Here is a 22,261-nt window from a genome sequence, read left to right as displayed (position 1 = left end):
TATTTTGAGTCTTATTTTGTAAATTGTGTTTGTAAAAAGGACAGTTTTAACATAATTTTTCCAAATTACCTTTTAAAATCACAAATATTTGTCAATCAAGGCAAACAGTTATGTGATCGTCTGTGTTTGGTCTGATTGAGCAAACAGCCAAAAGTGACAGTATGGAAAAAAATTAATGAAACAGCTGGATTGAAATTAAAATGACAATTTTATTGTGAAAATAAACTGAGTGAACAAACTTTTCCTAATTCTGAGCTGAGTTTAAACATGAATTTCACAGTTCATATTTGATCAGTATGTACTGGTGATTATTTGGGTCCTTCAGTTAACTGCAGCGACTCCCAGCGGTTCGTTTAGGTCATTGCGTGTAACCTGCTATTCAATTCAATTCAATTTATTTTTATATAGCTTCAAATCATAACAGAAGTTATCTCGAGACGCTTTATATATAGAGCAGGTCTTAGACCGTACACCATATATATATATATATATATATATATTTAAATATTTAAATAAATAAATATATTTTAATATTTAAATATATATATCTATAAATATATATGTATATACATATATATTTATAGATATATATATTTAAATATTAAAATATATATATTTATTTAAATATATATATATAGCTATATATATGTATATAAATATAGCTATATTTAATCCTTGCTAATGGTTAGTGTTTAGTTTGTATTTTACAATTATTATGCAGATTAATTTATTAGTAACTGTTTTTAAAATCGAGATTATTTTATTAGCCACAACAAACATGACGTCATTTTAGTTCCAAACACACCCAGGTCACCTGACTGACCGGAACTCAGGAGATTTTACTTTCAAAATAAATTATTTTGCATACAGGAAAATGTATTAAGCGTTGTATTTATAGGTAAATTTGGAGACAAACTTAACATACTTACAAACAGTCCCTTTAACAGTATTTATATAGCACTTAAACCTGCTTTATAATATAAAATACATGAAAATCTCACTTTTTTACAATATGGGACCTTTAAAACACTGACCAGAAGTGGCAACTGTGAATCTCGTTGTATTTGAAACGATGACAATAAAGCTTTCTATTATATATTAATTCTATTCTATTCTATTCTAATAATGAGCAACGGGCAGTGTCTTTTACTTTGAAACTCTAACCGGAAGGCTGTCTTGTAACCGGAAGCTTGACGTCGTTGCTTTTAGCTAACAGCTAACAACAACTGGAGCTCTGCTGCTTCGTTGTTGTCGTATTAAAGGTCTAAATCGACCTGTTTATCGGTTATAACTCGCTGCTGCTCGTCCTCTGATGGGGATCAGCTCCAGGATGATTCCTACTGAGGACGCGTCCAACAGGAAGAGAGAGATAGAGGAGAAGCTGAGGCAGGTCAGTCTGCTGGACAGGAAGGAAGCAACATAACGAGGCTATTCATGAGATATTCATCAAAACGGGCTGCACTTTGTGTTTAAAATGTTATTATTCTGACACATAAGATGTCACTCTGTACTGAGAATATGACAGAAGTGAGCTGTTGTGTTTCTGTGTGATGTTACAGGAGCAGGAGACTCTGTCCTTCATCAGAGAGAACCTGGAGAAGAGTGACCAGCAGACCAAGGGCATGGTGGGAAACACACACTGGAAACACACACTGGAAACACACACTGGAAACACACACTGGAAACACACTCACTACAGAGCTGCCAACCTGCACTACAACATGAAATACCTTCATTAAGACATGACATAAAGAGCTGCCAACCTGCACTAAAACATACAATATGCAAAATGTCATTAAATGCAGCAAAAATAATATTGAAAATAAATGTAGCCATTAATTAATTGATAAAATGTAACATAAATTGATATTTCTGTTTTAACTTGCTTCTTTTATTTATATTTGTATTAACTTCCTTATTTATTTACTCTTCTGTTTAATTTTTCCCTTTTACTTATGTATTTATTTTTATACATTTTAAAATATATTTATTTATTTTTGCATTTATTTTTTATTTATTTATATATTTTTGCATTTTTTATTTTATTTATTTTTGCACTTATTTTTATTTATTTTATATTTATTTTTAAATGTGCGTATTTACTTATGTATTTATGCAGTTATGCATTTATAACTTGACTCTGTGTTAATGTAATCTAGGCAAGTACAACGTTTTCAAATCTAGCTAGCGTTTCATTTTCAAACACACCCCACGTTGCCAAACCTCACCCCAAAATACAGAGAGGATACTGGGAATATTAGGATTCCCATTATGCAAAACTACATGGTGAGAAAACAGAGATGAAGGTGTGTCTTTATTATTTTTCTTATGAAAGTCTTCTCAGACGAGTGGAGGCGGATTAATGTCTGCGTCCATTTTTGTCCTGAGCTGATGTCCTTCTCGTCCCTGAAAGGTCTCCATCCTGTCGTCGTTCGAGAGCCGTCTGATGCAGCTGGAGAACTCCATCATCCCGGTCCACAAACAGACAGAGAACCTGCAACGTCTGCAGGAGAACGTGGACAAGACTCTGTCCTGCATGGATCACGTCATCAGCTACTACCACGTGGCCAAAGACACCGACAGGATCATCAGAGAGGGGTGAGACTTTGGCTTTTTGTTGGGTTGCTCTGCCTGACTGGTACAGTAACGTATCCTGATTCTGGATGTTTCTGTTTCAGGCCGACAGGCAGACTGGATGAGTATCTTGCTTGTATTGCAAAGATTCAGAAAGCTGTGGAATATTTCCAAGATAACAACCCAGACAGCCCCGAACTCAACACAGTGGTACAGTATTAACCTTTATCTTTATATTCACGTACCCTCTTAAAGGAATGGCTCAACATTTTGTGAAATACACCTACTCTCCTTATTGCTGAGAATTAGGTGATGGCTGATACGTTTTTACGCAGATTAATCAAACCAGATTCAACATGTTAGGACACAGGACCTTTGGACACAGTCAGGCTAGCTGTTTCCCCCTGCTTCCAGTCTTTAAGCTAAGCTAACTGACTGCTAGCTCTGCTTCATATCCAACAGAGAGACATTAGAGTGGTATCAATCTATGGAGGATGGAACCTGCCAAAATCAAAAATAAATAAATGTCATTAAATGTAGCAAAAATAATATTGAAAATAAATGTAGCCATTAATTAATTGATAAAATGTGACATGAATTGATATTAAAAAGTTTTTATTTGTAAGAAAACAAAAAGCAAATTCCCTAAAAATAGACAAATATTGTTGTTATTGTGCAGAAAGCGCGCTTTGAGAAGGGCAAAGAGCTGCTGGAGGCTGAGTTCCGCAGCCTCCTGACCCGCTACAGCAAACCCGTTCCCCCCATCCTCATCCTGGACGCCATCAGTGTCGACGACGAGCTGGAGGTCCAGGAAGATGTGGTGCTCGAACACCTACCTGAAGCCGTGCTCCAGGACATCATCTGCATCGCCGGCTGGCTGGTGGAGTACGGACGCAACCAGGGTACGGCTTTACTTGTTACCTCTCACATCCTGTCCACTGCTGTCTTCTCTGAAACGGTACGACTTGACTGCAGTGTTTTGTCCCCGCCCCCCTGCTGCTGCCGCCTGATCTCGTCTACTTTCCAGGCGAGGCGCAGTTCATCTAGAACGAGCCTATTGTCTAGGGTGGACGTCTATAATCACATTTTGGACCACCAGCCTTATACTTCACTCTCCCTCCTGCAGATTTCATGAACGTCTACTTCCAGATCAGGTCCAACCAGCTTGATCGCTCCATCAAAGGCCTGAAGGATCACTTCCGCAAGAACAGCGCCTCCTCCGGGATCCTCTACTCGCCCGCCGTCCAAACCAAGCGCAAGGACACGCCCACCAAGAAGGCTCCCAAGAGACCAGGTCAGCAACAGACGCCTTGTCACTCCACTTCAGTCTGTAATCACACTCTGAGCCCTCTTTTCTAGACCAGTCTAACAAACCCGCATGATTCTGCATAATGTTGATTATTAAATAGTAGCAGCACCTCTCAGCACACATAAACCTTCACCACATTGAGTGTGTTTGATTAGATTACCATCCAGCCACATTATTCTGTTCCTCCACCATCTCTCTGTAATTATCCCACTCTACCACCCCACACTGTGTTTCCCTGTGATTTTACAGTCAGCTCGAACTAATCCTTCATCCTTTCCTCTTTTATAATCCCTATGTTGTGATGACAGTCTACATCCCAGGTAAACAGAAAGCTGTAGTGTGTGCCTCGTGCTTGCTTCTGTCCGTTGGATGCCACATTTCACGGCAAATAAGCGACAGCATGAGTTTGTTTAGTGTTGAGAAGTGGGACGTCTGAAGTGTATTTGTTCTCTGGAGAGATGTCGTAGGTTATTTTCAGTATTGATGTTGGCCTCTATGGGGGACGGAACCTGCCAAAATAAAAAATAAATGAATAAATAAATAAATGACTCAATACATAAATTAATGTCATTAAGTTTAGCAAAAATAATATTTAAAAATAAGTGGATCAATTAATTAATTGATAAAATGTGACATAAATTGATATTTCAGTTTTAGTTTGCTTCTTTATTAATTTATATGTTTGTAATTGTATTAATTCCCTTAATTATTTACTCTTCTGTTCAATTTTTCCTTTTATTTATTTATTTATGCATTTATTTTTATACATTTTTAAATGTATTTGTTAGTTAATTATTATTATTATTTTTTTATATAAATTTTAAAATATATGTATTTATTTACGTATTTATTGACAGCCCCCTCATTTATGTAATGAGGCAGAAGTGCATAAAGAAATGTAAAGGAAATGTGTAAAGAAATGTAACAAGAAATGTGTAAAGACAATACAGAAAAAAGAATACAGAAATAAATAAGGGGTGAAATGCAAAGGGAAAATCATACATGTATGCATGCATAAATAAATAAATAAATACATTTACAAATAAATATAAAATAAATAAAAATAAGTGCAAAAATAAATAAATACATTATAAATGCAAAATTAAATGAATAAATGCAAAAAATAAATAAATATATTTAACAATTAATAAAAATAAATGCATAAATAAATAAAAGGGAAATTAAACAGAAGAGTAAATAAATAAGAGAATTAATACAAAAATAAATAAATAAGCAAATTAAAACAGAAATATCATGTCACATTTTATCAATTAATTAATAATATGTTTGCTACATTTAATGTCTTATTTATTGAGTGATTTATTTATTATTCATTTATTTTTAATTTTGGCAGGTTCCGTCCTCCATAGGCCTCTAGTTTCCACCGCGTTGCCAGCAGTTTGCCGCCATGAAACTAGAGGCCGTAGAGTTTTCAGTGTTTGTGTGAAGTAGTTGAGTGGATGTGTGTGCAGTGACAGGTGTGTAACACGTCTGTGTGTAGTGTTGATCAGAGAAGTTTGTAGCCATTAAACAGCTGATATTCCAGTTCCTCAGACACTTATCTGTTTGCTCTGTTTAAATGATGAAACAGGCTTTTTATTTTCATCTAATTTATTCTTTTGTTGACAGCTTGAATTTGAAATAACTCCATCAACATGCACTCACAGCTTGGTCCTGCTATTGTTTGTGCCGAAGCGGTAGTGAGGACAGACGTAGCCTGCTGTAATAGATGACTTTTCTGACCCAATCTAATCTGCGTTAAAGCTCCACTTATCAATATACAGTGGAAACCGCTTATAGCGTATTTACCACCTTACCAGGCCACTGATAAACCTGCTGTACTCTACCTGCCGAGCATCAGGAGTTGGTGGGGATTGAGCCTGCTGAGGTCGAACCAGAGCTAAAATGAGAGTGAATATTGGTATTAAATTAATTTGTTGGACATAAAACCTCTGTGGGATGATAACGTTGCTCTGTGTTTGCTGCATGTGTAGTCAGGCAACTGTGAAAGCTTCAGCTGTTACAGCAACAATAAGTAAGCCAGTGTTTTCCAGCTTGTTGAGTTCTTCTGCCCTCAAGTGGCAAAAGTTTTTTAAAAAGTCAATGAATGCAGCTTTAAGTGTGCCACATGCTTGCTAACTCACTAACCAAACTAAGATGTTGTGTTTTAATCCTGAGAATATTAATGTACTGTAGATGTTGTCTGTCTAATATGGAGTACGGAACCTGCCAAAATAAAAAATAAATAAATAAATGACACGATAAATAAATAAATAAATGTATGTCATTAAATGTAGCAAAAATAATATTAGGAATAAATTTAGGCAGCCATTAATTAATTGATAAAATGTGACATAAATTGATATTTCTGTTGTAATTTGCTTCTTTATTTAAAATATATTTGTATTAATTCCCTTAATTTTTCCTTTTATTTCTTTTTAATTTCTTTTTAAATGTATTTATTTCTTTTTGCATTTATATTTTATTTTACGCACTTATTCTTATTTATTTTATATTTATTTTTTAAATGTACCTATTTATTAATGTATTTATGCATTTATTTCTTTATTACTGCACAATTTTCCCTTTACATTTCACCCCTTATTTATTTCCTCAAACTGATTTATTTCTGTATTCTTTTCTTTTTACATTTCTTAATGCATTTCAGCCTCATTATGCAAATGAGGGGGCTGTCAATAAATGCATAAATATATACATTTAAAAATAAATATAAAAAAGAAGTGCAAAAAATAATAAATAATACATTTAAAAATTAATACATAAATAAAGAAGCAAATTAAAACAGAAATATCAATTTGTGATATTTTACCAATTAATCAATAGTTACATTTATTTTTAATATTATTTTTGCTAAGTTTAATAACATATTTATTTGTCGAGTCATTTATTTATTTATTCATTTATTTTGGCAGGTTCCGTCCTCCATAGTCTAAACCATGTAACAAAATGTTGTGGTAATATTAGTGATATTAATGACTGTTTAATTGTATTAATTGTGATTGGCTGTTTTGTGTTTACAACTGACCTAACCTGTTTATTCTGCTCTTACATGACCCTGGGTACTGTGTGTCTGAGCAGTGTTTTCATGACGTAGCTGTAGTCGCTCTGTCTCTCACCTGGTCATCCTGTTGTGTAGCTGTGGTGCTAGGCTGTGCCCCCACACCCACCCCCCCCCTCTACATACAAACCTCTGCTGGTGGTGGCGTCTGTGTTTCATCACTCACTTCCTAGCTCTCCCTTTTTCTTCTTCCTCTTCTTCTTCTTCTGTTTCTTGGCTGTCTGGACCTCGCTGCACCCCCCGTCCTCTGGACTCTGTCTCTGTGTTTATGGGACCAGGGACCATTCGCAAGGCTCAGAACCTTCTGAAACAGTACTCACAGCATGGGCTGGATGGGAAAAAGGGGGGCTCTAACCTCACTCCTTCGGAAGGTAACGCACCTCGGTCTTCTCTACGGTGTCTTCTCTGCCTCCTCGCTCACAGTGAACCGGTTGTGTTGTGCTTCCATGTTGTTTCTCATTCAGAGCAACAGGCTTTCCTCACAACCGCCACAACAGCTTTAAGATCATGCAGATGTTAAATGAAGCTAGGGCTGTCAATCAATTAATCGCAATTTTTTTATCTGTTCAAAATGTACCTTAAAGGGGGATTTGTCAAGTATTTAATACTCTTATCAACATGGGAGTGGACAAATATGCTGCTTTATGCAAATGTATGTTTATATTTTATTATTGGAAATCAATTAACAATACAAAACAATGACAGATATTGTCCAGAAACATAGTTGTGATTATCATAAAGTGGGCATGTCTGTAAAGGGGAGACTCGTGGGTACCCATTGAAACCATTTACATTCACATATCTGGAGGTCAGAGGTCAAGGGACCCCTTGACCTCTGACCTCCAGATTTCCGAAAAAAAAAGTCTGAAAAAAGTCTGAAAAAAAATATCTAAAAAATGTCCGAATTTTTTTTTTAAAAAGTTAAAAAAAAAAGTCTGAAAAAAAGATCTGAAAAATGTCCGAAAAAAAGATCTGAAAAATGTCCGAAAAAAAAGTCTGAAAAAATGTCCGTAACAAAAAGGTCTGAAAAAATGTCTAAAAAAAAAAGATCTGAAAAATGTCTGAAAAAAATGTCCGAAAAAAAGATCTGAAAAAAAGATCTAAAAAAATGTCTGAAAAAAAATGTCTGAAAAAAAAGTCTAAAAAAAAAGATCTGAAAAAAGTCTGAAAAAAGATCTGAAAAATAGTCTGAAAAAATGTCCGAAAAAAAAAGATCTGAAAAATGTCGGACAAAAAAAGTCTGAAAAAAAAGATTTGAGAAAAGTCTGAAAAAAAAGATCTGAGAAATGTCTGAAAAAAAGTTAAAAAAAAAAAAGTCTGAAAAATGTCCGAAACAAAAGGTCTGAAAAAATGTCTAAAAAAAATATCTGAAAAAAAATATCTAAAAAATGTCCGAAAAAAAATATCTGAAAAATGTCCGAAAAAAAATATCTGAAAGATGTCGGACAAAAAGTCTGAAAAAAAAGATTTGAAAAAGTCTGAAAAAAAGATCTGAAAAATGTCCAAAACAAAAGGTCTGAAAAAATGTCTAAAAAAAAAGTCTGAAAAAAAAAATCTGAAAAATGTCTGAAAAAAATGTCTGAAAAAATGTCCGAAAAAAAAGATCTGAAAAAAGTCTGAAAAAAAAGATCTAAAAAAATGTCCGAAAAAAAGATCTGAAAAAATGTCCGAAAAAAAAGTCTGAAAAAATGTCCGAAAAAAAGATCTGAAAAATGTCTGAAAAAAAAGTCAGAAAAAAAAGATCTGAAAAATGTCTGATAAAAAAGATCTGAAAAATGTCCGATAAAAAAGTCTGAAAAAAGTAAAAAAAAAAGATCTGAAAAAAAAGATCTGAAAAAACATCTGGAAAATGTCTGAAAAAAAAGTCTGAAAAAATGTCCGAAAAAAAGATTAAAAAAAATGTCCGAAAAAAGATATCTGAAAAATGTCCGAAAAAAAATATCTGAAAAATGTCTGAAAAAAAAAGTCAGAAAAAAAAGATCTGAAAAAAATGTCCGAAAAAAAAGATCTAAAAAAATGTCCGATAAAAAAGATCTGAAAAATGTCGGACAAAAAAAGTCTGAAAAAAAAGATTTGAAAAAAGTCTGAAAAAAAAAGATCTGAAAAATGTCTGAAAAAAAGTTAAGAAAAAAAAGTCTGAAAAAAAAGATCTGAAAAATGTCTGAAAAAAAAGATCTAAAAAATGTCCGAAAAAAATTTAAAAGAAAAGTCAAAAAAAAAGTCTGAAAAAAAAGATCTGAAAAAAGTCTGAAAAAAAAGATCTGTAAAATGTCCGAAACAAAAGGTCTGAAAAAAGTCTGAAAAAAAAAGATCTAAAAAATGTCTGAAAAAAAGTTAAAAAAAAAAAGTCTGAAAAAAAAGGTCTGAAAAATGTCCGAAACAAAAGGTCTGAAAAAATGTCAGAAAAAAAGATTTAAAAAAATGTCTGAAAAAAAAGATCTGAAAAAATGTCCGAAAAAAAGATCTATAAAAATGTCCGAAAAAAAAGATCTGAAAAATGTCCGAAAAAAAAGATCTGAAAAATGTCGGACAAAAAAAGTCAGAAAAAAAAGATCTGAAAAATGTCGGACAAAAAAAGTCTGAAAAAAAAGATTTGAAAAAAGTCTGAAAAAAAGTGAAAAAAAAAAGTCTGAAACAAAAGGTCTGAAGAAATTTGTAAAAATATTTTAAATAAAGCGTATACTTAAACTGATATTGATTCTTTTAGGTGTATAAAATCCGTCCACAGCAGTACATTACTTTGCTCCCGAGCTGGCACTCCTGTCTGCTGCTCTAAACTCCATCTCCTGTAGGTAATAAACTGACTATGGAGAAGCAGCTTATACAATCACACTGAGAAACACCCGTACTATCCCTTTAACGGTGTGAAAGGATGTAACGTTTAAGAGCTGCGATGAATCAAAAGCTGTTGTGAGTTTTTTTTCCTTAAAGCTCGTTGCTCTCATGTAGTTGAAACACACACTGACTAACGTAGACGAGTCTCACACACAAAACAGCTGACTTCAGTTGGTGTCCCCCGCTTCCTCCCCTCCTCCCCCCCTGCTGGGTGCTTGGTGGTGGTCGGTGCAGATGTTCCAGGTTCAGGTTTGTCCCCCCCCCCCTCTGGGCCTAGTCACGACCCCGGTGGTTTGACTAGGCCTGTGTCCCTGCTGCCCCCCCACCCCACCCACCAGGTTACGATCATGACTTGCGGGTCAAACACCTCACTGACGCCCTGACCGAGAAGCACGGGGCCGCCGCAGGTGAGTGCCGGGAACCTGTGGGGAAAGAGAAGGAACATTACCAACAAACAGGCTGATAAACGTCTTTAATACATCTCATTCTCTGTTACCCAACAAGTACAGTCACAGCCTGCAGCATCAACACCTTCATCTGAATACAAACACACACACTCAGTAACCAGCCACAGCACCAGAGACCATATGTCTTTATATGAAAGTGTTTCTGTTTACTGGCTGACTGGATCTTTGCTCGTGTACCTCTCAGGAAAAGATGATGTTCTGGACATCGAGATCGACTCCTATATCCACTGCATCAGTGCCTTCGTCAAGCTGGCCCAGAGCGAGTACGCCCTCCTGGCAGAAATCATCCCCGAGCACCACCAGAAGAAGACCTTCGACTCCCTCATTCAGGTCAGATCCATCAAATCTGAGTACTTTATCACTCGGCAGTCGAGCTATTTTGGCTTGATGCTCCACTGAGCAACTCTCGTAGGAACGAACGGGAGCCCGCCTACAACGCTGTATCCAGTTCTCTTTATACATTAAATCTGTTTGATTTAAAGAAGTTTTAACAGTAAACAACTGTCATCTGTCCTTGTTTCATGAAACAGAAGTAAGAGGAAGTTCCCAAAATCAGTTACTTCCTAAGCCACCAGTGCACTGTCATGTTTTCCACGTCAGCTTCTTTGTGTTTGAACCTGCTTCCTGTTCCCTCGTCTGTCCGCAGGAGGCGCTGGACAACCTGATGCTGGAGGGGGACAACATCGTGTCTGCAGCGCGCCGAGCCATAATGCGCCACGACTACTCAGCCGTGCTCACCATCTTCCCCATCCTCAGACACCTGAAAATGAACAAGTCTGAGTTTGACTCAACACTGCAGGTCTTCATCAGTTCAGTCTCATTCACATGCACGGCGTTGATCTTTTGTGGGAGTAAAGAAAACATATAAATAATCTTTTTGTGTGCAGGGAACGGCAGCGAGCACCAAGAACAAGCTGCCGACACTCATCACCTCCATGGAGACGATCGGAGCCAAAGCTCTGGAGGAGTTTGCAGACAGCATCAAGGCAAGAGGCTCACATTTTAATGCCCGTCACCACCGATCATTCAGTCAGTAGATACTTACTGATCTCTCTCTCCTTTAACGACAGAACGATCCTGATAAAGAGTACAACATGCCCAAAGATGGAACCGTCCACGAGCTGACCAGCAATGTAAGCTCACGCACTTCTCTGTGGATTTATTGTCTCTCTCTCTGCACTTCACACTCAACACCCGCTGGTCTCCTTGGCAACGGCTAACGGTGCTGTGTTTGATGAATAAGCTGAGGCGATGCTGACCTTGACCTCTCTCCTGCAGGCCATCCTGTTCCTGCAGCAGCTGCTGGACTTCCACGAGACAGCTGGAGCCATGCTGGCCTCACAAGGTACAGCCACACCAACACCAGCAGTTAGCTCTCGTTAACTCCTCTGGTGGCTCCCTCCTCTTCCCTGTTGACGGCAGCTTTGCTTTCCTTCCTTTTCAAACACTCGACTCCTCACTACCTATGGAGGACGGAACCTGTCAAAATAATAGATAAATTAATAAATAAATGACTCGATAAATAAATAGTCGTTGAATTTAGCAAAAATATTAAAAATAAATGTAGTCATTAATTAATTGATCAAATGTGACATAAATTGATATTTAAGTTTTAATTTGCTTCTTTATTTATTTATCTTTGTATTAATTCCCTTATTTATTTACTCTTCTTTTTAATTTTACCTTTTATTTATTTATGTATTACTTTTATTATTTTTTAATAGTATTTATTTATTTTAGCATTTATTTTTTATATTTATCTTTAAATGTATATATTTATTTATGCATTTATTGACAGCCCCCCTCATTTGCATAATGACGCAGAAATGCAAAAAGAAATATTTGTAAAAAGAAATGCAAAGGGAAAATCATGCAGAAATAAATGCTTAAATACACAAATAAATACGTACATTTAAAAATAAATATAAAATAAAAAATAAATAAATAAATATAATAAGGGAATTAATACAAAGATGAATAAATAAAGTAGCAAACTAAATTTGTCACTTTTTATCAGTTACTTAATGGTTACATTTGTTTTTATATTATTTTTGCTACATTTATTTAGCTATCGAGTCATTTATTTATTTACTTTTGATTTTGGCAGCTTCCGTCCTCCATAACTGCCTGGCTGATGACTCGTTGCTTACTCTGCACTAACAAATCTTTTCTAACCTTTTTGCACTTGTGCCTCTTTCTCTTTCTCTTCTCTTCTGCCTTGCCTCGGCCCTTTTAGTACTGGGGGACACTTACAATATACCTTTAGACCCCCGAGGTAAGCAAAAGGCCGCTGCGTTGGTGATGAGTTAGATTCTGAATGTTTTCATGCTGATTCTTGAAACTGTAATTGCAGCAGATTAATTCAGAGTGACAGCAGAGGAGTCTGTTTCATAATGAGACACTCGGCTGTGATGTGCATGTGCTGAAGTGCAGGTTGAAAGTACTTTTAGACGTTACTATGGGAACCTGAGTGCTTCCACTGTAATTAATTCTCTGAGTGGAGATGTAGATTTCCTCCCAGTGTTGATCTAAAGAGAAAATAAAAGAAGTGTTGGAGGATTAAATGAAGTAGTTAATACTCATAATTGTGTGTTATTGAGTACATCTAATGTCGATGCTATTTGTGCTAACAGCTTCTGTATTTTTTCCAGAGACAAGTTCATCAGCGAGCAGCTACACCTCCGAGTTCAACAAGAGGCTCCTCAGCACTTATATATGTAAGTAGTACGGCTGTCAATCGATTACAATGTTGAATCGCAATTATTTATTTTTTTTTAAATTGGGAGATAAAGGGAGATTTAATTAAGTATTTAATTTGCTGCTTTATGCAAATGTATGTATATATTTTTTTATTGGAAATCAATTAACAGAGGTCAAGGGACCCCTTTGAAAATGGCCATGCCAGTTTTTCTGAAATTCAGCGCAAGTTTGGAGCGTTATTTATCCTCCTTCATGACAAGCTAGTATGACATGGTTGGTACCGATGGATTCTAGTTTCTTCTAGTTTCATATGATACCAGTATCTTCACTCTAGCTTTAAAACTGAGCCCTCACAACCTCAAAATCACAAGTTGCGTTAAAGAAATGAGTGGCGTTAACCCATCATTATGTTAACTTTGACAGCCCTAGTAAGTCTAGAAGAAACCACCACCTCTATGTTGTTAAATGTCCAGGTTTAGTTGTGGAGACTGATGCGTGACTTTCTCCTCTCAGGTAAGGTGTTGGGGAACTTGCAGCTGAACCTGCTCAGCAAATCCAAAGTGTACGAGGATTCGGCTCTGAGCGCCATTTTTCTGCACAACAACTACAACTACATCCTCAAATCGCTGGAGAAGTACGTTTTCCTCTTTTTACTCTTTATGCATGGACGTGAATTATCTGTGTAAATCATCATCATCTTACAACCAATATGATGATTTACTGATTCCATTATGAGGACAACAAAGTAGGGATGCAACGATATATCAGCCGAACATCGGTATCGGCCGATATTCACCTCGTTGACTGCCATCGGCCTATCGGCAAATAAGATGACATTCGCTGATGGTGCCGGCCGATGTTTATCTGTTGTGTTGCGCCGGCTAAATGTTGTGTTGGTTATTTGCCGTCGATCTCAGACAACAGTAACCAGCTGCTGATTCAGAGAAGAAGCATCTGACTGGACACGACTCTGACATGACGCCGGGTGCCGGTTGCCGTACACCGTGCGCCGTACACCGTGCGCATGTGTGGTTTGTTTACAAATAAAAGTGAAAGAAATGCCTCTATTTTTCTAAAAAAAAAATGTTTTTATAATAACGCAGAACTAATCATTTATATAATGATGAATAATATCGACCTCGTTGTGTCTTCAAATTGACAGAATAAGAAACCAACAAGATAAGAAGATAGATTTGTGGTCTTTTTATTTACTTCCAGCCTAATAATATCTCTCTGTCCACACACCGTTAAATATGCACTTCTGTTACGTCACGTAAACAAACCACGTCCCTCTCAGCTGTGTGGTCAAGATCAGACTAGAGATGTAGCCACTTAGAAGATAGGTTAGTAGTACTTACTTTGCTGATGGTTGTGTTTTTTAAACAGAAAAGCAGGTTTTATAGTGCGATATTTACTGAAAATGACAATACAGCTAACAGTAGCCTAAGTAAACTTCCAGGCTCCTGGTGATCTCCCTCCAGCCAGCTGTCACCTTATTTAGGTGTTTGTAATGAAATGAGGAGGTATCCTATCAGATAACTCCTCATTTAAACTTCATCAATCAGCCGTTCCTCGTCCATTGCGGCGCTTTCAAAACGAGCGACGGGAATAAATAGAAACAGGGTCATGAAAACGTCCGCAGCGCTTCGTCTCTCGCTGCGGGTTAGTTCATTCCGTTAGAAAACAATGCAATCAAACTGATTTTGTCACTGATGCTTGCTTGCGTTGCGTTCTGTTGTAATATGTTGGCTACACGCATCCCAATACATTAAACCTCTCTGCGTTGTACACATGACATTACCTCTAGTGTTTTTTTTTGTGAACCCCCGACCTTAAAGTTCAAACTGCGCCTTACCTGGAAGGTCAAAGAAATTACTATTAAAATTTCTAAAAGCCAGCAGCTTGGTTTGCAAACCTGCTAAGCTGTGCAGTAAGTGGACGTGATGTATTCTATATGGGCTAAAACATCCTGTACAGAACCACTGATATAGTCCTTTAAGTGAGTTTAAATGAAATGTCTCTGTGAATGTCTTCAGGTCGGAGTTGATCCAGCTGGTCACAGTGACTCAGAAGAAAGCTGAGAGTTCATACAGAGAGCTGATCGAGCAGCAGATCCAGATGTACCAGCGCAGGTAAACATGTAAAAACTGAACTCAAACATCGTTTATGTCCTTCACATCTGTGCTGTTCATCACTTTGACCTGATGTATTTGATTCTGTCGTAGCTGGTTGAAAGTCACAGAGCACCTGACCGACAGGAACATGCCCGTCTTCCAACAAGGCACCAAGGTCAGAATTTTATCATCTTTTACTGTCTGAGAAAAGTAAACGCTTCACCCACTTTGGTACAGAAGTGTCAACTTTAACATGCCAGTATGATTTCTGGCACTGAAGACAAGTTGATAGTGTGCCAGTTTAGCAGAGGCCCAGTGAGGGCCGTGTGTCTCCTACAGCTCAATCCCAAAACAACATTTATTACTGATAACACTTACTCTCAATGTTTTTAAAGTTATCTTAAAGGAATAGTTTGGATTTTTTGAGGTTGGGTTGTATGAGGCAGTAGAAGGAGTTTGGATAAACAGACACCCAAAACACCCGAACTATCCCTTTAAGGTCTTAATAATATGTACATAGTGTATAATATCCATAGAAAGTGTTGGCTATGAATCATTTTGCCCTGTCATGAGTGCATCTGTGCTATATTTACGTGTTGTAACTGTCTTGCCTTCCTCCAGCTGAAAGATAAAGAGCGACAGGTGATTAAAGACAAATTCAAGGTGAGGTTTGGCACCACTTTGTCAAATATCTTCCTATAAAGATCCATACTGTCGTAGCATGAATGTGAAAGAACAAATGGATCCAAGCTCTCTTCTCCCCGCTACCTCTCAGGGTTTTAATGACGGCTTGGAGGAGTTGTGTAAGATCCAGAAGGGCTGGGCCATCCCAGACAAAGAGCAGCGAGACTTCATCCGTCAGGCCCAGAGGAGAGTGGTGTCTGATACCTACAGGGCCTTCCTGCACAGGTGAGTGTGACACCTGGTGGACACACATATGCAAATGCCAGGCATTAAGTTACAGCTAATTCAGCTGTCAAACACATCCCTGGGAGATGGAATAACCTGAGAGATAATAATACGTTTAGTATGCTCTATAATCTTTATCTTTTGAATTGAATTGAATTGAATCTTTAGCCGCTTTATCTTTAACCGCTTTCGACGTACTATACTATGACCTTTTATGACATACTATACTATGACTTTTTTTTTTACTTTTTTCAACGACATTTTTTCGACATACTTTACTATGACTTTTTTATGACTCCCTCTGTGTGTGTTGTAATCCAAGCTTCTCTGTGCTTTGTCTGTGTCCCCTTATAAATCCTGCAACAAAATCAGATAAGATAGATGTTTAAATTACTGTTATGCGGCGCTACACCTGCCAGCCAATCAGAACCCCTCGTGGTCTGATTCCCTTCACACTTAACCATTTTTCTTTTGTTTCTTCCAGATGTGCCAACATCTCTTTCACCAAGAACCCTGAGAAGTATCACAAGTATCGGCCGGAGGAAGTGGAGGAGATGATTGAAAAACTGTTCGACACGTCGGCCTGAGCTGCACTTTGATCAACCCCGAGTCATGTTCCTCACTCTCTCCAAACACATCTCCCCTCGAACTCAACATGTTAATTACAAAGACACCCATTCTCTCCTCACACTACTCTCACACTCGCTGTGTCTGATATTTTGTACAAAGAACATGATGTATTTATGTAATTTAGCCGTTTCATCTGAGCATTTCAAAACAAATAAAGGGAACTCTGTGAATTGGTACGGGTTGTGATTTATTTTGTTGATGAGAAAAAAAAGTCATAGTAGCAGGTCGTAAAAAGTCATGAAAAAAGTAAAGTATAGTTTGTTATAAACAGTCATGAAATCCTAAAGTATGTCGAGAAAAGTCATGAAAAAAAGTCATAGTATGTCGAAAAAAAAGTCACTGTGACCCGTATGATATATAACCCTAACCTGGGTTATATATCATACAGGTCAGGGTTAGGTTTATATATCAGGGTTAGGTTCATATATCATACAGATCAGGGTTAGGGTTATATATCATACAGATCAGGGTTATATATCATACAGGTCAGGGTTAGGTTTATATATCATACAGGTCAGGGTTATATATATCATACAGATCAGGGTTAGGGTTATATATCATACAGATCAGGGTTATATATCATACAGGTCAGGGTTAGGTTTATATATCATACAGGTCAGGGTTATATATATCATACAGATCAGGGTTAGGGTTATATATCATACAGATCAGGGTTATATATCATACAGGTCAGGGTTAGGTTTATATATCATACAGATCAGGGTTAGGGTTATATATCATACAGGTCAGGGTATATCATACAGGTATTTTTGTTTTCCTGTCATAACCTCCCCTGGGAGGAGACGCTCATCTCACTCCACTGTCGGGCACCGGGCATCGATGTGAGGATGGGGATCGAACCCCGGACTGCCGCAGCCAGAACCAGGAACTTAGCAACCAAGCCACCAATGCCACACACACTGAGGACTGTTCTCTTCGTATATTTGACTTCGTCATTAGTAGTTAGAACTGAAAACAGACTGTGTCACATAAGGATCGAACCCATGACCTTCAGTATTCCAAGTAGATATTCCAACCAGTTATCTAACACACTGAGCTATCTGACCAGATACACTGATGTAGTGTTTGTTTTTGTGGCTTGAAAAATGAAATGAAATGAAAAAAAGTCATAGTAAGTCTAAAAAGATATCATAGTATCAAAGTATCATAGTGTCAAAAAAAGGAAAAAAAGTCATAGTATAGCATGTTGAAATGTTTTTTAAAAAAGTCATAGTATAGTATGTCAAAAAAAGTCATGAAAAAGTCATAATATAGTATGTCGAGAAAAGTCATGAAAAAAAGTCAGTATAATATGTCAAAAAAAGTTGTCAAAAAGTCATAATATAGTATGTCAAAAAAAGTCATGAAAAAAAGTCATAATATAGTATGTCGAGAAAAGTCATGAAAAAAAGTCATAATATAGTATGTCGAGAAAAGTCATGAAAAAAAGTCATAGTATAATATGTCAAAAAAAGTTGTCAAAAAAAGTCATAATATAGTATGTCAAAAAGTCATGAAAAAAAGTCATAATATAGTATGTCAAAAAAAGTCATGAAAAAAAGTCATAATATAGTATGCCAAAAAAAGTCATGAAAAAAGTCATAATATAGTTTGTTGAAAAAAGTCATGAAAAAAAGTCGCAATATTGTTTGTCGAAAAAAGTCATGAAAAAAGTCACAATATAGTATGTTGAGAAAAGTCACGAAAAAAAGTCACAATATAGTATGTCGAGAAAAGTCATGAAAAAAAGTCACAATATAGTATGTAAAAAAAAGTCATGAAAAAAAGTCACAATATAGTATGTCGAGAAAAGTCACGAAAAAAAGTCACAATATAGTATGTTGAGAAAAGTCACGAAAAAAAGTCATAATATAGTATGTCGAAAAAAGTCATGAAAAAAAGTCATAATATAGTATGTCGAAAAAAGTCATGAAAAAAGTCATAATATAGTATGTTGAGAAAAGTCACGAAAAAAAGTCATAGTCCAGTATGTCGAGAAAAGTCATGAAAAAAAGTCATAGTCCAGTATGTCGAGAAAAGTCATGAAAAAAAGTCACAATATAGTATGTCGAGAAAAGTCATGAAAAAAAGTCACAATATAGTATGTAAAAAAAAGTCATGAAAAAAAGTCACAATATAGTATGTCGAGAAAAGTCATGAGAAAAAGTCACAATATAGTATGTTGAGAAAAGTCATGAAAAAAAGTCACAATATAGTATGTCGAGAAAAGTCATGAAAAAAAGTCATAATATAGTATGTCGAAAAAAGTCATGAAAAAAAGTCATAATATAGTATGTCGAGAAAAGTCATGAAAAAAGTCACAATATAGTATGTCGAGAAAAGTCATGAAAAAAAGTCATAATATAGTATGTCGAGAAAAGTCATGAAAAAAAGTCATAGTATAGTATGTCGAGAAAAGTCATGAAAAAAAGTCATAATATAGTTTGTTGAAAAAAGTCATGAAAAAAAGTCATAATATAGTTTGTTGAAAAAAGTCATGAAAAAGTCACAATATTGTTTGTTGAAAAAAGTCATGAAAAAAAGTCACAATATAGTATGTAAAAAAAAGTCATGAAAAAAAGTCACAATATAGTATGTCGAGAAAAGTCATGAAAAAAAGTCACAATATAGTATGTAAAAAAAAGTCATGAAAAAAAGTCATAATATAGTATGTCAAAAAAAGTCATGAAAAAAAGTCATAATATAGTATGTCGAGAAAAGTCACGAAAAAAAGTCACAATATAGTATGTTGAGAAAAGTCACGAAAAAAAGTCATAATATAGTATGTCGAAAAAAGTCATGAAAAAAATCATAATATAGTATGTTGAGAAAAGTCACGAAAAAAAGTCATAGTCCAGTATGTCGAGAAAAGTCATGAAAAAAAGTCATAGTCCAGTATGTCGAGAAAAGTCATGAAAAAAAGTCACAATATAGTATGTCGAGAAAAGTCATGAAAAAAAGTCACAATATAGTATGTAAAAAAAAGTCATGAAAAAAAGTCACAATATAGTATGTAAAAAAAAGTCATGAAAAAAAGTCATAATATAGTATGTCGAAAAAAGTCATGAAAAAAGTCATAATATAGTATGTCGAAAAAAGTCATGAAAAAAGTCATAATATAGTATGTTGAGAAAAGTCACGAAAAAAAGTCATAATATAGTATGTCGAAAAAAGTCATGAAAAAAGTCATAATATAGTATGTCGAAAAAAGTCATGAAAAAAAGTCATAATATAGTATGTCGAAGAAAGTCATGAAAAGAGTCATAATATAGTATGTCGAGAAAAGTCATGAAAAAAAGTCATAGTCCAGTATGTCGAGAAAAGTCATGAAAAAAAGTCACAATATAGTATGTCGAGAAAAGTCATGAAAAAAAGTCATAATATAGTATGTCGAGAAAAGTCATGAAAAAAAGTCATAGTATAGTATGTCGAGAAAAGTCATGAAAAAAAGTCACAATATAGTATGTCAAAAAAAGTCATGAAAAAAAGTCACAATATAGTTTGTTGAAAAAAGTCATGAAAAAAAGTCACAATATTGTTTGTCGAAAAAAGTCATGAAAAAAGTCACAATATAGTATGTCGAGAAAAGTCACGAAAAAAAGTCACAATATAGTATGTTGAGAAAAGTCACGAAAAAAAGTCATAATATAGTATGTCGAAAAAAGTCATGAAAAAAATCATAATATAGTATGTCGAGAAAAGTCATGAAAAAAAGTCACAATATAGTATGTAAAAAAAAGTCATGAAAAAAAGTCACAATATAGTATGTCGAGAAAAGTCATGAAAAAAAGTCACAATATAGTATGTAAAAAAAAGTCATGAAAAAAAGTCACAATATAGTATGTCGAGAAAAGTCACGAAAAAAAGTCACAATATAGTATGTTGAGAAAAGTCACGAAAAAAAGTCATAATATAGTATGTCGAAAAAAGTCATGAAAAAAATCATAATATAGTATGTCGAGAAAAGTCATGAAAAAAAGTCAATATAGTATGTCGAAAAAAGTCATAGTATAGTATGTCGGAAAAAGTCATGAAAAAAAGTCACAATATAGTATGTCGAAAAAAGTCATAATATAGTATGTCGAGAAAAGTCATGAAAAAAAGTCATAGTATAATATGTCAAAAAAAGTTGTCAAAAAAAGTCATAATATAGTATGTCAAAAAGTCATGAAAAAAAGTCATAATATAGTATATCGAGAAAAGTCATGAGAAAAAGTCACAATATAGTATGTCAAAAAGTCATGAAAAAAAGTCATAATATAGTATGTCAAAAAAAGTCATGAGAAAAAGTCACAATATAGTATGTCAAAAAGTCATGAAAAAAAGTCATAATATAGTATGTCAAAAAAAGTCATGAAAAAAAGTCATAATATAATTTGTTGAAAAAAGTCATGAAAAAAAGTCATAATATAGTTTGTTGAAAAAAGTCATGAAAAAAAGTCATAATATAGTATGTCGAGAAAAGTCATGAAAAAAAGTCACAATATAGTATGTCAAAAAGTCATGAAAAAAAGTCATAATATAGTATGTCAAAAAAAGTCATGAAAAAAAGTCATAATATAGTTTGTTGAAAAAAGTCATGAAAAAAAGTCATAATATAGTATGCCAAAAAAAGTCATAATATAGTATGCCAAAAAAAGTCATGAAAAAAAGTCATAATATAGTTTGTTGAAAAAAGTCATGAAAAAAAGTCACAATATTGTTTGTCGAAAAAAGTCATGAAAAAAAGTCACAATATAGTATGTCAAAAAAAGTCATGAAAAAAAGTCATAATATAGTATGCCAAAAAAAGTCATGAAAAAAAGTCATAATATAGTTTGTTGAAAAAAGTCATGAAAAAAAGTCACAATATTGTTTGTCGAAAAAAGTCATGAAAAAAAGTCATAATATAGTATGTCGAAGAAAGTCATGAAAAGAGTCATAATATAGTATGTCGAAAAAAGTCATGAAAAAAAGTCATAATATAGTATGTCGAGAAAAGTCATGAAAAAAAGTCATAGTCCAGTATGTCGAAAAAAGTCATGAAAAAAAGTCATAGTCCAGTATGTCGAGAAAAGTCATGAAAAAAGTCACAATATAGTATGTCGAAAAAAGTCATGAAAAAAAGTCAGTTCAGTATGTCGAGAAAAGTCATGAAAAAAAGTCACAATATAGTATGTTGAGAAAAGTCATGAAAAAAAGTCACAATATAGTATGTCGAGAAAAGTCATGAAAAAAAGTCATAATATAGTATGTCGAGAAAAGTCATGAAAAAAAGTCATAGTCCAGTATGTCGAGAAAAGTCATGAAAAAAAGTCATAATATAGTATGTCGAGAAAAGTCATGAAAAAAGTCACAATATAGTATGTCAAAAAAAGTCATGAAAAAAAGTCACAATATAGTATGTTGAGAAAAGTCACGAAAAAGAGTCATAATATAGTATGTCGAAAAAAGTCATGAAAAAAAGTCATAGTCCAGTATGTCGAGAAAAGTCATGAAAAAAAGTCATAATATAGTATGTCGAGAAAAGTCATGAAAAAAAGTCATAATATAGTTCGTCGAGAAAAGTCATGAAAAAAGTCACAATATAGTATGTCAAAAAAAGTCATGAAAAAAAGTCACAATATAGTATGTTGAGAAAAGTCACGAAAAAGAGTCACAATAT

General features: G+C 34.8%; 1 protein-coding gene and 1 long non-coding RNA gene across 15 annotated transcripts in view; one reads left to right on the top strand and one right to left on the bottom strand.

Moving 5' to 3' along the window:
- Positions 1-1,176: 1,176 nt before the first annotated feature.
- exoc7 (exocyst complex component 7) lies at positions 1,177-16,793 on the top strand. Of its 13 annotated transcripts, none has more exons than XM_037754156.1 (21): positions 1,177-1,390; positions 1,560-1,625; positions 2,414-2,598; positions 2,679-2,784; positions 3,254-3,476; positions 3,701-3,868; positions 7,241-7,333; positions 10,136-10,204; positions 10,449-10,594; positions 10,911-11,063; positions 11,152-11,250; positions 11,335-11,397; positions 11,543-11,609; positions 12,501-12,539; positions 12,916-12,981; positions 13,478-13,598; positions 15,001-15,096; positions 15,190-15,253; positions 15,700-15,741; positions 15,854-15,987; positions 16,472-16,793. In XM_037754156.1, exons 1-21 carry the CDS (start codon positions 1,313-1,315, stop codon positions 16,572-16,574), a joined length of 2,181 nt encoding a protein of 726 aa, XP_037610084.1. In that variant the 5' UTR covers positions 1,177-1,312; the 3' UTR covers positions 16,575-16,793. The 13 variants fall into 13 exon arrangements, with proteins under 13 accessions (XP_037610084.1, XP_037610074.1, XP_037610072.1 ...); XM_037754146.1 differs by lacking the exon at positions 7,241-7,333 and adding an exon at positions 4,192-4,203; XM_037754144.1 differs by lacking the exon at positions 10,136-10,204 and adding an exon at positions 4,192-4,203.
- The window catches only part of LOC119479041, a 130,026-nt gene continuing 123,622 nt past the window's right edge, over positions 15,858-22,261 (bottom strand). For both annotated transcript variants that reach the window (XR_005204588.1, XR_005204589.1), the window contains exon 5: positions 15,858-16,000. This is a non-coding gene — a long non-coding RNA (uncharacterized LOC119479041). The remainder of the gene's footprint in view (positions 16,001-22,261) is intronic.

The sequence above is a fragment of the Sebastes umbrosus genome, chromosome 20 (assembly GCF_015220745.1).
Source record: "Sebastes umbrosus isolate fSebUmb1 chromosome 20, fSebUmb1.pri, whole genome shotgun sequence".
In the NCBI taxonomy this organism is placed as follows: Eukaryota; Metazoa; Chordata; class Actinopteri; order Perciformes; family Sebastidae; genus Sebastes; species Sebastes umbrosus.
The sequence above is the reverse complement of the archived record's forward strand: the minus strand, read 5'-3'. Positions and strand labels throughout refer to the sequence as shown.